Here is a 15,221-nt window from a genome sequence, read left to right on the forward strand (position 1 = left end):
GGTTGAAAGAATATCTAGCCGAACTACGGCTGGAAAAGGGCTAATGTGCTGGTACTTCATTTTCAACCAATGTTTTGGAAATTATGGAAGATACTGAAAACAAGTTGGATGTTATCCAACTAACAAACTTGAAGGAGGCGCCAATGAAGTTAGACGATCTCAAGGCCGAAGTACAAGATCCACTTTTAAAAGTTAATCTTGGAACGGAATAGGACCCTCGGCCTACTTACATCAGTAAGCTTTTGGAACTAACCTTTAGAGAAGAATTAATTTCCTTACTTAAAGAATACAAAGATTGATTTGCATGGACATATGAGGAAATGCCAGGACTTTCCAGAGAGCTGGTAGAGCATAAGTTGCCAATTAAGGAAGGTTTCAAGCCTTTCAAGCAGCCTCCAAGAAGGATGTCCCAAGAAGTTGTTCTAAAGGTCAAAGAAGAGATAAATAGGCTACACAAGACTGGTTTTATAAGAACCACCAGGTTTGTTGACTGGATTTCCAATATAGTTCTAGTTATTAAGAAAAATGGCAAGCTAAGGGTATGTGTGGATTTCCGGAATATCAATCTTGCAACTCCAAAAGATGAATACCCCATGCCTGTTGCTGACCAATTAGTAGATTCTACTGCCAAGAATGAAATTCTTTCATTCATGGATAGGCATTCTGGGTACAACCAGATTTATATTACGGAAGAAGACATTGCCAAGACGGCTTTCAAATGTCCAGGATCCATTGGAACATTTGAATGAGTTATTATGCCATTTGGATTGAAGAATGCTGGAGCAACATATCAAAGGGCCATGAATGCCATTTTCCATGACATGATTGGCCATTTCTTGGAAGTCTACATTGATGATGTAGTCATCAAATCCTCGGCCAAGGCTCAACATCTCCATAATTTAAAGATGGTTTTTGAAAGAATGAGGCAGCACAAGTTGAAGATGAATCCTTTGAAGTGTGCCTTTGGGGTTTTAGTTGGAAACTTCCTGGGTTTTCTAGTCCACCAAAAAGGTATTGAAATAGACCAAAATAAAGCAAAGGCAATTATTGAAGCAAAGCCACTGGCCACTAAGAAAGAACTACAAAGATTTCTTGGCCAGGTTGGATATTTAAGGAGATTCATTGCCAACCATGCTGGAAAAACTCATGTTTTCTCCCCATTGTTGAAATTGAAAGGTGCTGAGGAATTTAAGTGGACCGAACAACACCAGCAAGCCTTTGAAGGTTTGAAAAGCTATTTGGCCAACCCTCCAATGATGATGCCTCCAATCAAGAAGTGGCCTTTAAGATTATACTTATCGGCCGCTGATGAATCCATTAGAACTCTTGTAGCTCAAAACAATGAATGGGGAAAGGAGCAAGCCATCTATTATCTAAGTAGGGTACTCACTCTAGTGGAATGTAGGTATACATCCATTGAAAAATTGTGCCTTTCCTTATACTATGTAGCTATAAAGTTGAGAACCTATATGTTACCAGTAGCCGTGGATATCATTTCTCAAACAGATTTGATTAAGTATATGCTTTCAAGGCCCTTGATCACTGGACGTATTGGAAAGTGGTCACTGGCCTTAATGAAGTTTTCCTTTAAGTATATTCCCCAAAAGGCAGTCAAAGGAAGGGCAGTGGCAGAATTTCTAGCAGACCATCCTTCCACCAAGATTGATTAAGATATATGTGACGAGGTGGATAATCTCTACCTTGATTATACACCTTGGACTCTCATGTTTGATGGATCAAACACTCATGATGGAGGAGGAGCTGGAATAGTCATCAATTCACCAAAGGGAAGAAAAATCACATTTTCTTTCTTCTTGGATTTCAAGTGTACAAATAACCAAGCTGAGTATGAGGCACTAATTATTGGGCTGGAAATCCTGCTTGAGTTAAAGGTGGAGAAAGTCCAGATTTTGGAGATTCAAATTTGATACTTAGCCAACTTTCTGAAGAATATAGAAGTCTTAACTGGCATTTGAGGACTTTCCATTCTTTGGCCTTGGAATTACTTTGCCAGTCTGATGATTTCCAACTCAAATATTGGCCAAGACATTTGAATACGGAGGCTGATGATTTAGCACAGCTAGCCTCTAGAGTGAAAGTCACACCGGGTGTAGAAGAAATTTTGATCACAATCAAAAGAAAGACTCTCCCTTCTATAGAGTCATGGTATGAGATGGCAGGTCGTTTCCAATCTGATGAGCCAAAAAAGATCAAACCTGCTAAGAAAACATGGGAGATTTTCAATGTTGATATAGATGGCTTAAACTTGGAAGATTGGAAAACACCAATTATCCATTTCTTGCAGGAGCCTAGTACCAATGTGGACAAAATAATTCAACTTTTGGAACCTTATTATATTTTGATTGATGGAGATCTATATAGGAAAAGTAAAGAAGATGGGCTTTTACTAAGATGTCTTGGCAGGAGTGAGTCCATGAGAGCGATGGCAGAATCGCACCTTGGAATATGCGGAGCACATCAAGCTGGAATCAAAATGAGGTGGCTTTTGAGAAGGAACGGTTATTATTGGAAGGGTATACTAAAGGATTGCATAGAGTTTGCAAAGACTTACACTACATGTCAGGAACATGGCCAAGTCTAAAGAGTTCTGGCTATCAACATGCAGCCAATAGTAAAAATATGGCCATTCAGAGGGTGGGCTTTAGACTTTATTGGAAAGTTAACACCATCATCTACAGATGGATATACTCATATTGTGGTAGCAACGGACTACTTTACAAAATGGGTAAAGGGTATTCCATTAAAGACCTGTGAGCAACCAACAGTGATTGATTTTATCAAGAAGCACATTATTCATAGGTTTAGAATTCCAGAGACTATCACCACTGACAGAGGGCTTTCCTTTGTTGGAAATAAAGTTCTTGATTACTGTACTGAGTGTGGCGTCCAAGTGATCAATTCCACTCCATTTTTTGCCCAATCAAATGTACAGGCTGAGGCTTCCAACAAAGTAATTCTCAATATCCTTGAAAAGATGATTGAGAATCATCCAAGGTAGTGGCATCACTTACTTTCTGAGGCTCTTTGGGCTTACAAAAATTCAAAAAGATCAAGTACTGGCGTCACGCCATATATATTCACATATGGACATGATGTCGTTCTTCCAATGGAAATAACCATAAGGTCTGAAAGAGTGGCTTTCCAAAACAAGCTTACTCTATCATATTACAACCATGCCATACTGGTGGAATTGGAAGACCTTGATGAAGTCCGTCTTAATGTCTTGGACCATATTATTGCTCAAAAGAAGAAAGTCATGCGGGTGTACAACAAGAAGGTTAAGGCAAAAACATTTATGGAAGGATACCTGGTATGGCAAGTTAGATTTCCACTAAGAGTCAAAGACAAGGAATATGGAAAGTGAACCCCTAATTGGAAGGGTCTTTACTTGGTGGAACGAGTCCTTAGAAAAGGAGCTTACAGATTAATGAACATAGATGGAGAATCCCACAAGTATCCTGTGAATGGTGTATACTTGAAAGAGTATCATCCTTCCATCTATGAAAGCTGGAAATCCATAATCATTCAACCAGCCATGTAGTCTGGCTGGTACCCTCCTTTCCAAGTAAGCTGGAAAGCTGGAAAGGAATTTTAATGGCCATACTTTGGCCATTTATATAGCTAAGTCAGAATGTATGAAGGGAACCACTCGAAGAAGAAAAGCTAAGTACTTGAAAGGGTACATTGGCTAGGGCCTTGGAGAATATTTAGTTAAATATTTCCAAGAGCAGATCATTTTCCAAGTATGGAGTTTTTTAGTTGAGAAAGAGGCTGCATTTCATAGTCCAGGTTTTACCTATCTTGGAAATAATTGACAATGCTGTATATACATGTTTTTCCATGTTAGCAAGTTCGTTTGTTTTTTCTGAATTTCTTCATTTTGGAAAGTCACTTTGTGACTAAGTCTCGTTGTTAATATATGAGAAGGAATTTTTTCCAGTTTCAATAATTTAGAAATTTTCTATTTAAGAGGCACAAAACCAAAAAGAGTTGGGAAATAACCTTCATTCTCATTGGATCCATAATTTCACTACATATTCCAAAATGGTTGCTAACTCTAAAAGCTGGCCATGCAAAAGATTCCAAGGGAAATTTACTTATTCACTACAAAGCAACCACTTAAAATACCATGAGAGAACCACATCAAATGGCAAGAAGGACATTTCCAAGTGCCATCCAAATTTTCCTTGCTTCTTCAAGAGTAGCTAGTGCTTTGGTTTTTGTTTCTTCAAGTTGGGGAAATTCATTTACTAGAGTTTCCCATTCTTTCCTGTGAGGCTCAGATTCAGCAAGGATGGCACTAACAGTTTGATCCAATTCCAGCTCATCACGTTCCACTTGTTCTAGTTCTTTCTGAATTTTATTTAGCTCCTCAGTCAATGTGTTTTTCTTGGCTACAAGTTCCTCAGCCTGTGCCTTGATTTCTAGATAGGGTGCTAAAGCAAGATGAAAAATTTCAAAGGCTTTGTCCCTAACTTTAGCCTTTTTTTCATATTATGAGATAGAGGAAGAGCTGGAATTCACATGGGAAACAAGGAATTGAAGTTGATGTTGCAATTTGGTCAAGGCAATTTGAATGTAATCAAGAAATCTAGGGTGTTTCTTCAGGGTGACAATAGTTCTGGCCAGGTCATGATGGAAAGTGACAACTTTTTCCACATCATAAGCAAGATAAGATAACAAATTTCTTTTAGCTACTGTGATAGGATCTTCTGAGGGATCTGGAAGCATGAGCATGTTAGCACTTGAGGTTAAAGTGCTTGAAGACTGAATGGCCTTGATCACTTTGTATAGATCGACCAACACTGGAAGAGCTCCTCTATGCATTGTGAAAGATGTTGATGTAGACAAAGATGGGGTGGCTTGAAGGAAAGAAAAGCTTTGTTTATTAGATCGAAAGTAAAAAAGGAGGTGAAGTTTAAAAGCATGAAGACTTGCCTCTGGGATGGAAGAAGGATGGCCTGTAGAAGTTCCACCAGTGCCAGAAGGAATGGACGTTCCAATAGTGGGAGTTGGAATGGGCATAGATTTTCCACTTTGGTCTACCAAACTTTCCATAATAGAGGCTTGAAAGTCTAAGTCTTCTCCATAAGCAACTTGCACATCTGACTGAATCGTAGAAGAACCCTGCAAGATGAGTATAAAAGGGAATTATGGATACTTCAAGAATTTAAAAGGGTGGAGAAGGTAATGAGAGAGGCTTACCAAAACAATCTCTTTGATTGGTTTTAACTTTTTTATTTTTGGGGATTCTTTAGGCTGTTGGAACTCCTCGGTTTTCTCCAAGTCAATTTTTCTTTTTGCCTTTCCAGTAACTTTTCCAAAAGGACTTCGCTCGGTGAATTTCTTGCTAGAATATTGAGTATGAGTTTATCCTTTGGAAATACCATCATCATCAGTAGATTCTTCATCAGAGGAAAAAAGTTGGGGTTGAAATTCTTTCTTCATAATAGCCAATTCCTATAAAAGAAGATATTAGAAAATCTAGAAATTAGAAAGTTAAATCTAGTCTGGAAATACCTGAGAGATTTTTTCTTTACCTTTGGCCTTGTACAAAACATCTTCTTCTTCTTCTTCTTCCCCTTCAACTTCTTCTTCATCATCATCACTAGAAGAAATACTTTCATAACTCATATCACCACTTTCAGCCACACCCTCAACCTTTCTAAGTAAGACAATAGTTTTCTCTCCACCCTCACTATCATCACTTTCCTCAGGAATTTCTTCTTCTCCATCTGGAATTCAACATTTCAAATCTCAGAATATGGAAGATTAACAGCAGTATAAAGGAAAAGGGGAAGTTTTGGAGTAAAGTATATTTATACCTGAAGACAAGGTTTGAAGGAAGCTAAAATAGTGTCACAAACGGCTTTATAGTTCTTTGTCCGAGTGGAAGAAATATAGGCCGTCCACCATACGGTAAATTCATTGGAAGATTGAGGCTTGCTAGTATGGCCTTGAAAGTTGAAGGCCGACCGTTCCACTTCATAAGCCTTGTCAATTGCTGTAAACTTGGCAACATCTGTGATCCTCACTCTTTGATCAAAGTGTCGATTCTGAGATTTATATGGTGGTAAGGGAATAATTTGGGTGAACCCATTTGCCTGGCCAGTTGGGCTGGATGGTAGAATTCCACACCACAAAAGTTGTTCCTTAGATTCAGGTTGGTTGTGCTGTAATAAAGGTCTCGAGCAATTATAAAGCTTGCCCAAATATTTTTCCATTCTCCAGTATGTTTTTTAGTAGAAACTCCCGGATAAGGAACTAACCAGGATGGCATGTGGCTAAGAAAAGTGAATGGATCAAAAAACTTGTTGTCTCCAGCTTCATATTGGTTGTAAAGATATTCAAATTTTTAGCAAAACTAAAAGTAGAAGGGGATGCTGTTGCTAAGGGGTAGCATAAAAGGGTTTTTCTAGTTTGCATGGCAAGGGGGGATGTTTTATCTTGAAAATATACCTTAAGCCACATCTGGAATAACCAGAAAAAGCCTTGAAATCTTGAGAATTTGGAAGCAAGGAAGTAGTTCAGGCCTTTGTATAAATGAGAAAGTACGAGAGGAACTAATGCCAAATCTCCATTCCTGGCCAAAGATATGGCAACTTAGACAAAATCCTTGGTAACTTGTCCGGATGGAACATATAATAAGTACCCAGAAAGCCAACAGATTAAGAAAGCTATGTGTTCATCCTCTTCGACTGGCCTAGTTCTTTTATAATGTTTGATGAAAGAAAGGTGGGATGAAACAAACTTCTTGCTACCAGTGTTTTTGGTAGGAAAAGGGAATTGGTCAACATAGAGAGTGGCACTAACATCATCTCTATGAGGTTTGAGGCCAGTTATACAACAAATATCCCTTAGAGTCGGGGACATCATTCCACATTTTAAGTGAAGGGCATTTGTGGTTGAAGACCAAAAGAAAAGGGCTGGAAAGAGAAGATTTGGGTCAAGTGTAATGGAGGTTTTGCTAATCTAGATGATATCAAAAACTCCTTGTTTTTTCCATTGCAAGGAAATCTTTTCATCCTTGGAAAAATAATTCACCCAAGAAGTCCAAGAGGAACTGTATGGTGGCCAATTCCTTATACCAAAGGAAGGTTTTACTTTCTTTCCTTTTTGTGAGATAAGAGGAAACTCTGAATCAAAAGGGAGAGGAGACGTACCAGAAGGGTAGAACTCTGCTAACTCAGAAGGGGCTACACTTGCAAAAGCTAGTCCAAGTCTAGTTGAAGAATCTTTCAAGGGAGCCAAGGTTTCGAGATATAGCCTATTAGGGTTCAAGGACTGCAGGAGTAGTTGAACTTGATGACTAGGACTTTGGGTTTTGGTTTTAGGTTGAATTAAAGGGGCTGGAAGAGAGGAACTAGTGGTATGTTTGGGAGGTTTCTTGAGCTTTATAGGAGCCATGGTTAGTATTTGTCACGAAGCTAGGGTTTTTGGTTTAGCTGGAGCAAAAGAAAGGAGAATGATCTTGTGATTGGAATAGGAGATATGAGTATATATATATATAAATGATGAGACGGCTACGCCTTTTGAGGGTTGGTAGTTGGGGCTTTTCAAAATTTGAAAGTGAGTATTTAAGATTAGGAAGTTTTGATGGTTCTTAGCCATAAATGGACGAGACTCACATTGGGATATGAATTATTCTTTTTGAAAGAGGCAACAGTTACAGATTGATATGGAGGAAATCGAGGGGTTAGTAGCGTGTCATATGGTAACTCTTCACGTAATGATTACTTGGGATTGGTCCAAATCTAGGGACGATTTGTAAAGGGGCTTTGTTTGGATAGTTCAGGATTTAAAAGAGAAGGAGTGGATTTTTGCCATAAATGGATAAGATTTTCTCGGAATATGTGGTACTTTTCAAATAAGCGACGGAATAAATAGATATTGAAGGAAACAAGGAAGTCAGCCACATGAAAAGAGGAAGTAGGAATTTTAAGTGGGTCATGATGGCGGAATTCAAATCCCATGCCTTATCATCAAGTTGTTCCACATGGCATGGAATTTAGGGGGCATATGTTTACTCTATTATTTTAGCCCAATGGAAAGGCGACATGTGGCGAGTACCAATGAGCTTGCCACATTGGATCAATTCCCTTAAAAATTTAAAAGAAGAGGCATGATTTGGAGTTGTAGAAGGTTGATTTGGTTCTACTCACCAATAAGGATGAGATATGTGGCGAGTTCTAATGGAACTTACCACGCTAGATCACAACTTTTATGAGTTAATATTAAAAGTTATGTAATATTACGTAGTAATTAGACAAGTGGGTCAGTATAATCCTACCATGTGGGGTTACCATGTGGGGTTTTTCTATTTTAAAAGGAAAGAGGTGAGTCCTATTAGGACTTGCCATCTTTAAAAATTAAGGGTCCACATCTTCCTATATGGAATGAGGCACACATGGCGAGTTCTGTGGGACTTACCACGACTTATTAATTCCTTAGGGAATTGTTACTATAGAAGGTGTTGTATTTCCAAAAGAATCCCAAGTACATGGAGATTCATCAAAATTGGTAGCACTGAAGTTGACCAAGTCAGAAGAAGGAGAATGTGGGGCTGGATTCTCTCCTTATTTTTAGGAGGCTTCAACGTTTATTTCATTAAGTCAACTGTGTTTGCAGAAGAAAAAGGAAGTAGGTTGGATGAGTATATGTGTGTGTGTGTGTGTGTGTGTGTGTGTGTGTGTGTGTATTCTGGGAAACTAACCACGATGAGGTCATGGTGCTATGAACTCCAAGCTCAAAAGGAAAGTTTCAAGAAGGGAAATTACTGAAAAGGAACGTGGTCTGCTGAAGGAGATGGACATAGGAAAAAGTTATGATGAAGCAGTCGATGAAATCCCACGATGAAGCAGTCGATGAAATTGTGGAGTCCATGGCGTCATGAATTTCAAGCCAGGAAAGGAAGGTTTGGTTGAGAGAAGTTACAGAAAATCAAAGAGACATGATTTGCAGAAAAGAAGGAACGTGGGATGACACATATTTATACACATATATATTTGTATTATATATAGCCCATGATGAAGGAGTTGTTAGAAAGAATGAGCCACAATGCCATGAAAGGAAAGATCAAACTGGAAGGAAGTTACCCCAGTTAAGGGTAGCGTGGGTCTGCAAGTAACTTCTTTATTTATTCATGATATATATGGAGTTGTATGGGGAAAGAAGGAGTTTGTAGAAAGAAGGGATTATAAAGATAATGGGACACCTGGCCAAGCAAGAATACGTCGGTTGAAAGTGGTGGAGCTTCATAGGGGAACTACCACTAACTGAGGGAAGTTACTGAGGATCATGGATAACGAGACTAAAACTGATAAAATCATGTCTGAAACTAAGGAGAGAAGTCGACAACATGAGTAAGAAGAATAGGGATGTGGGACACTTGTCAATTGATAAAGAGGACACGTGGGAATTCACTTTAGAACTACCCACGACACAAGTTCATTGAAGACTAAAGAGAATATGGCTGAAGTCTGCAACAGAGAAGGGAGAAGATGGGAGGAAGAAATTACAATTGCCAAGAGATCATGGGACACTTGACAGTCCAGAATCTGGCCAGGTGGAAATCGCTGGAGTTGCCACATCAAGCTGCTGCATGCATGGAAAGCTCCATAAATAGAGCACTTTGAGCTAGTTTGCAAACCCTGTTCAACACACACAACCAACAGCATTTCAATTACTTTACATTCATGTATCTTTGCATTCATGTAATGCACTTTCAATATATTTAATTCAAGTCTTGCACTTATTATTCCTACTTTCTAGCACTTTACTTTGAAGTCTTGCACTTTCAATACAGCTTTCCTTTCCACTAGCCATAGTTCAGTCCGAAAGTCATTTTTCAAGCCAAAAAGAACCTTTGAAGGTGGTAATTCCAGTCATTCATTCAATCGCTTACTGGATAGTTATTCGGATATCCACTTTAGAACGACAGCAGTTCCTGGCACACCCGACGTTCACCCTACTTTTTGCACCTAGAAAGGACCCCGGTTTCTAGGAGCCGAACACTTTTTATTGGACATGAGAATGTGAATGGCCAATATCAAGGACCCTGGTTGTTCGACATTGTCCATGGAAAGTGAAGTTTCTTTATTTATTTTTATTTAAATAAAAGAATATCTCTCATAAAACATTTGTGCATGAAAATGGAATTTTCCAGTTTCCACTAGGAAATCCCTTGTCTATTGCTTGGCCACATGACTAATTCTGATGCGACCAAATGAATTCTTCTGGCAATATTAATGAGCAGAATTGAGTTGTTAATGATGATGTCGTCTAAACCACTGCATGTAAATACACTGATTCCATATACAACAGGGATGTCCGAATACATTAAGAGTTCACCTAATGTACGTAACACGTTGCAAAGTCGTGTTTGGAAATTTATTTATAAAATAAATCAATATTTCATAGCCTTTTAACCCTACCCTTTCCCTAATTTCATCCAATCAAGCTAAATATTAGAATCCCGCAAAGGAAATAAAAATTTTAATTTGGGACAGATGAAGCAACACGTAAGGAGTAACTTTTTATTTGGATGTGAAATATTACAAAGAATCACTTATATATATATATATATCTCCACCACATACACGTGAACCAGTTGCTTTGCTTTTTTCACTTTCCCAGCCTACACTTTCCATACAGCCGACAGCCTCTATTGACGTTTCCTCCTTGTAAAGTTTTGGAGTTGTAGCCTATGACAGTAGTACCAGTACCTTTTGTAGGTGCTTTTGATACTTTTGGTCCTGACGGTATAGCAGATCCGGCATGGTTATATTTGTGTTTGCCTGCTCCCGTATGACTATCTCCGTCTGCAAAACTCATACAATGAACAAAATGAATGAATATGAATGTGTGTGTGAGAGAGAATACTTACAGCTGCTGGGAGTGGTGGATAATTTCCTCACAGAGAGTACAGGTGAAACCATGATGAGCCAAATCATGAATAAACAACATATGGTGAAACAAGAATAGGTGGAAGAAGCTTTGCATTCTCTTTTTTTTTTTTTTTTGGTGTATGGCTCCAACGAAGGACTGAACAAAGGAAGTTATTATAGTATACTACGTTTTACTTGATGATGATGATGATGATATATATATATAACCAATGTATGAGGGGGCGATCACTTGGAAAGACGTTGGCGTAGAAAGTGACCATCAAGCCAATACAAATTTAGCAATAAAGAGACCATAAAGCAATCAAAAAGATTCCCGAACCCCAAGTTCACACACCTTTCTAATTGCCTTCAGCAAAATCCTGATGGTACGTTTGGTGTGCACAAATGGAATGGAAAGCAAGTAGGAATGGAATGAGAATGGGAATGGAATGGAATGGTCATTCTCATTCTATTGTTTGGTTGTAAATATGAAATGTGTAGGAATGGAATGATAATAACCATTCTATTGTTTGGTTTGACCAATTTAAAATTTAGAATGGAATAAATTTCTAATTGAATTCTCCAAAATATTCCTCTTAGAAACAAATAAATTAAATTAAAATAATAAAATGATATTCTCTAATAATTTTTTAAAAATAAATGGTGGCAGTGGCGGTGGTGGATGGTGGAAAGCGGTAGTAGTATAGGTGGTGGTGTTGAAAAGCGACGGCGGTAGCAATGGTGGAAAGTGGCAGTGGTGTTAGTGGAAGGCGGTGACAGTAGTGTGGTGGTTGTGGTGGAAGGAGATAGTAGTGTGACTATGGTGGTGGTGGAAGGCAGTGAAGTGGCAGTGGTGATGGTAGTGGTGGAAGGTGGTGACGATGGTGGCGGTGGCAGTAGTGTGGTGGTTGTGGTGGAAGGAAATAGTGGTGTGACTATGGTGGTGGTGGAAGGCAGTGAAGTGGCGGTGGTGATGGAAGTGGTGGAAGGTGGTGACGATGGTGGTGGTGGTGGAAGGCGGCAGCAGTGGTGGTAGTGGTGGTGGTGAAAGGTGGTGGCGGTGGCAGTGGTAGAAGGCGATGGCGGCGGCATTGGTGGTTGTGGAAGGCGACGGCAATGGCGGTGGTGGAAGGCAGCGGTGGTAGTGTAGGGCTGTGGCGGTGGTGGTGGTAGTGAAAGGCGATAGTAGAGGTGGTGGTGGAAGGTGGTGGTAGCGATGGCGGCGATAGTGGTGGAAGGTGGTGAAAGGCAATAGCAGTGGTGGTGGTGGAAAGTGGTGGCAATAGCAATGGTGAAAGGTAATGGTGGTGGTTGCGGCAAACGGTGGCGGTAGCGGTGATGAAAGGCGGTGGCGATGATGGTGGTGGAAAGTGGTGGGCAATGGTGAAAGTCGGTGGTGGTGAAAGGCAGTGGTAGTGGTGGTGGTGGTGAAAGGCGGAGATGATTGTGGTAGAAGGTAATGGTGGTTTTTGGACTTGGAATATGAGGGTGTTTTGGGAAGTCCATTTTTATAAATAAATTACTTGGGAATGGAATGTCCATTCTATAAGTTTAGTTGTAGAATGGATTTTCATTCTAATGAAATGACCATTCCCACTTTAAGTTGCATACCAAACAAAGGAATAGTTAGAATAGGCTACCAATTCCAATTTCAAGACTCCAAAGCCAAACACAGCCTTACCATTCCTGGAATTTTCTTAATATATATTGATCTTCCCTGGTCAAATTTTACTTACTTTCTTTAATATTTGTACGTGAATAACACATATTTTCTCTTTGTTAACAGTCTACTGATGTTAATAATTTTGTAACTTTTAAATTTTAATTTTATCCTTCAAAAACATATATATTTATAATATAATATATAAGAATAGAAACATAATTACAAAAAATTCGTTAACAAAAAAATCAATGTAATTTAACAAATAAAAAGAGATATCAGTATATATTAACGAAGGTTCAGTATAATACTCACCAAAAAAAAGTTGACAAGTAGATTGAATCTTTTCTTTTAGCTTTAAAGAAAGAAGGGAGAGACCAAGACCAGTTATGATTTAAGGGACAAAGACCAAGATCTGGACTCTTTTTGACCAAGGTCATACTTTAAGGGACAAAGACTGAAACGTCCGCGTTGTGAACTCCTTTTTCTCTCCCGAGTGAGTGGAGTTGAAAGATAATGGACCACCATGTTGACTTCAAGTCAATAGTAGCCAAAATATATAGCAGGCCGACCTGTAGAATAAGATGTATAAATCAATTATTTGCATTTTTTAAATTTTTGCTTCCTGCACTTATATATGATGTATGTATAATAAATTTTTTATTATTATTATTCTTTTTTTTCTTCTTCAAATTTATTATTGTAATTTTATGAATTTAATGTCTCTTTTAAATGTTTCTGAAATTTTCTTTACTTCAATTTTTTTTTGTGAAATGTGGCATGCTATTTGAATCTTGATTCACATTTTTATTTTATTTTATTTATTTATTTTTTCTTGCGGCTAGTAGGAGAAATATTTATTTTGTCTTGTTTATTGTGCAAAATTAAATTTAATCCATTGCTAGGAAGCATGAACACACCGACACGGTTCGAAGTGCCTTGAAATTTAAATATTTGGGTAAATTGCATTGACATTCACAAGTTTAGTTTAAAGACATCCATTTATAACTTAAGCACTTTTTTATAATAACACCCCCAAGTTTGGTAAACTGAACAAAGACACCTAACCATGATATGTAGTTTCCCTTTGACTTTTAAATTGACCAATGTGAATCATTTAAGTACATTTATAACCTCCTATTAATTGACCAAAATGACCCTCAAGCATAACGAAAAAATAAATAAAAGTCATCATTTTATAATGACACTTTTTAATATCTGCAACCAAGTGAGGGTGTCCACACTTTTAATAAAAGTCATCATTAATTACCTTTATTATGGATAAAAAGGTTAAACTTGATTAGAACTTGATACGCTGTGCAGGAGTTACATGGAACCAAGTAAGGGCGGCAATTCGTGTTCACGGGCAGTGGCGTAGCCACTAGCCAGGAATTTCTTTCTGTGGGGGCAATCTTTAATAGCAATAATATATATATATATATATATATATATATATATAATTTGAATCAAAACAATATATGTAAAAATTAAAACATTGATTCATAAAATTTCTATTAAGTATATTCACAATTGTCCTCTTAACTAATAATTACAATGTCAGCCTATCAATGTACTCATAATAAAAATTCATTCATATTAAAAATAAAATAAAAAACAAGTTATGAAGATAAGTAACCTTATAAGTTATAACTAGATAATCTAATCAATCGAAAATTTTGATAGAGTAAGTGTATCTGTGATTTTATTGATTTGGGCAGCAAATAAAAAAAAACTCTAAGTTTGATTTAGAGAATAGTAATTAGTAACACAATTACACAAACTAAATTTTGAAAGAACAATAAGCCCTAAATTAATTTTGATAATAATAACTAATAATTTTTCTAATTAAAATTATAATATTAAATAATAATCGTAAATTTAGATGATAGAAAAATATATACATCAGATTAGGCAGTACGATTGACTGAGTCTCTATTTACTGTATATGGTTTTTTTTGTGAAATATTGAAGACTCGCGGAAAGAAAAATGTGATGGAAACAATCAATTTATTTGTAGTAAAGTCAAAAGTGTGAAAGAATATTTTGATGAAATTCCATTTTTTTTTTAGGGAAAGTGGAAAGAATATAATATTTTGGGAAAGTGAAAAAAAAAAAATATCATATTTTGTGGGAAAGTAATATTTTGTAAAACCGTGAATGGGCTTATGGTTATATATATATATAGTATATATATGTGTAGTGTCAAATTTTAGAGGGAACAATTACAAATATAAAAATCTTTCCATATAAAATTTAAAAAAAAAAGTTCAGTGGGGGCAGTTGCCCCCACTTGTCCCTCTGTGGCTACGCCACTGTTTGCAGGTAGTAATCGTGTCGTGTCGTGTCGATCTAAGGGTATTCTACTAAACAACTCATCCCAAACACGACCCGTTTAAAGATCATGTCAAGAACCCTCAATATTAACCCGACCTATTTATTAAACGGGTTACACGCGTAACTCGTTTAATGACCTGTTTAATAAAATCAAATAGTTTATTATTTAAATTATTAATAATAGTCGATCAAACATTAAATACTAGAAAAATATAAGTTTCAATCCAACCAAATTACTAAATAATCTCTAATCTACAAAAGATTAAATTATAAGATACAAGTTTAGATAGTTATTTTGGAACTTAAATAGAAATTTGTTT

The 15,221-nt window shown here is 37.3% G+C and overlaps 1 protein-coding gene across 1 annotated transcript; it reads left to right on the plus strand.

The window, feature by feature from the left end:
• Nucleotides 1–2,620: 2,620 nt before the first annotated feature.
• Nucleotides 2,621–3,385, plus strand: LOC132296122 (uncharacterized). Its single transcript, XM_059794359.1, has 2 exons — nucleotides 2,621–3,015; nucleotides 3,070–3,385. Exons 1-2 carry the CDS (start codon nucleotides 2,621–2,623, stop codon nucleotides 3,383–3,385), a joined length of 711 nt encoding a protein of 236 aa, XP_059650342.1.
• Nucleotides 3,386–15,221: the final 11,836 nt, after the last annotated feature.

Source organism: Cornus florida, unplaced genomic scaffold (genome assembly GCF_030987335.1).
Source record: "Cornus florida cultivar Cherokee Brave unplaced genomic scaffold, ASM3098733v1 CherokeeBrave_3.0.0_Hap2_Chr02, whole genome shotgun sequence".
Lineage (NCBI taxonomy): Eukaryota > Viridiplantae > Streptophyta > Magnoliopsida > Cornales > Cornaceae > Cornus > Cornus florida.

Coding starts and splice junctions, on each gene's coding strand:
- LOC132296122 (XM_059794359.1), top strand. CDS start 2,621: ATGCAGCCAATAGTAAAAATATGGCCATTCAGAGGGTGGGCTTTAGAC. Junction 3,016..3,069: donor ATGATTGAGAATCATCCAAG/GTAGTGGCATCA, acceptor AAATTCAAAAAG/ATCAAGTACTGGCGTCACGC.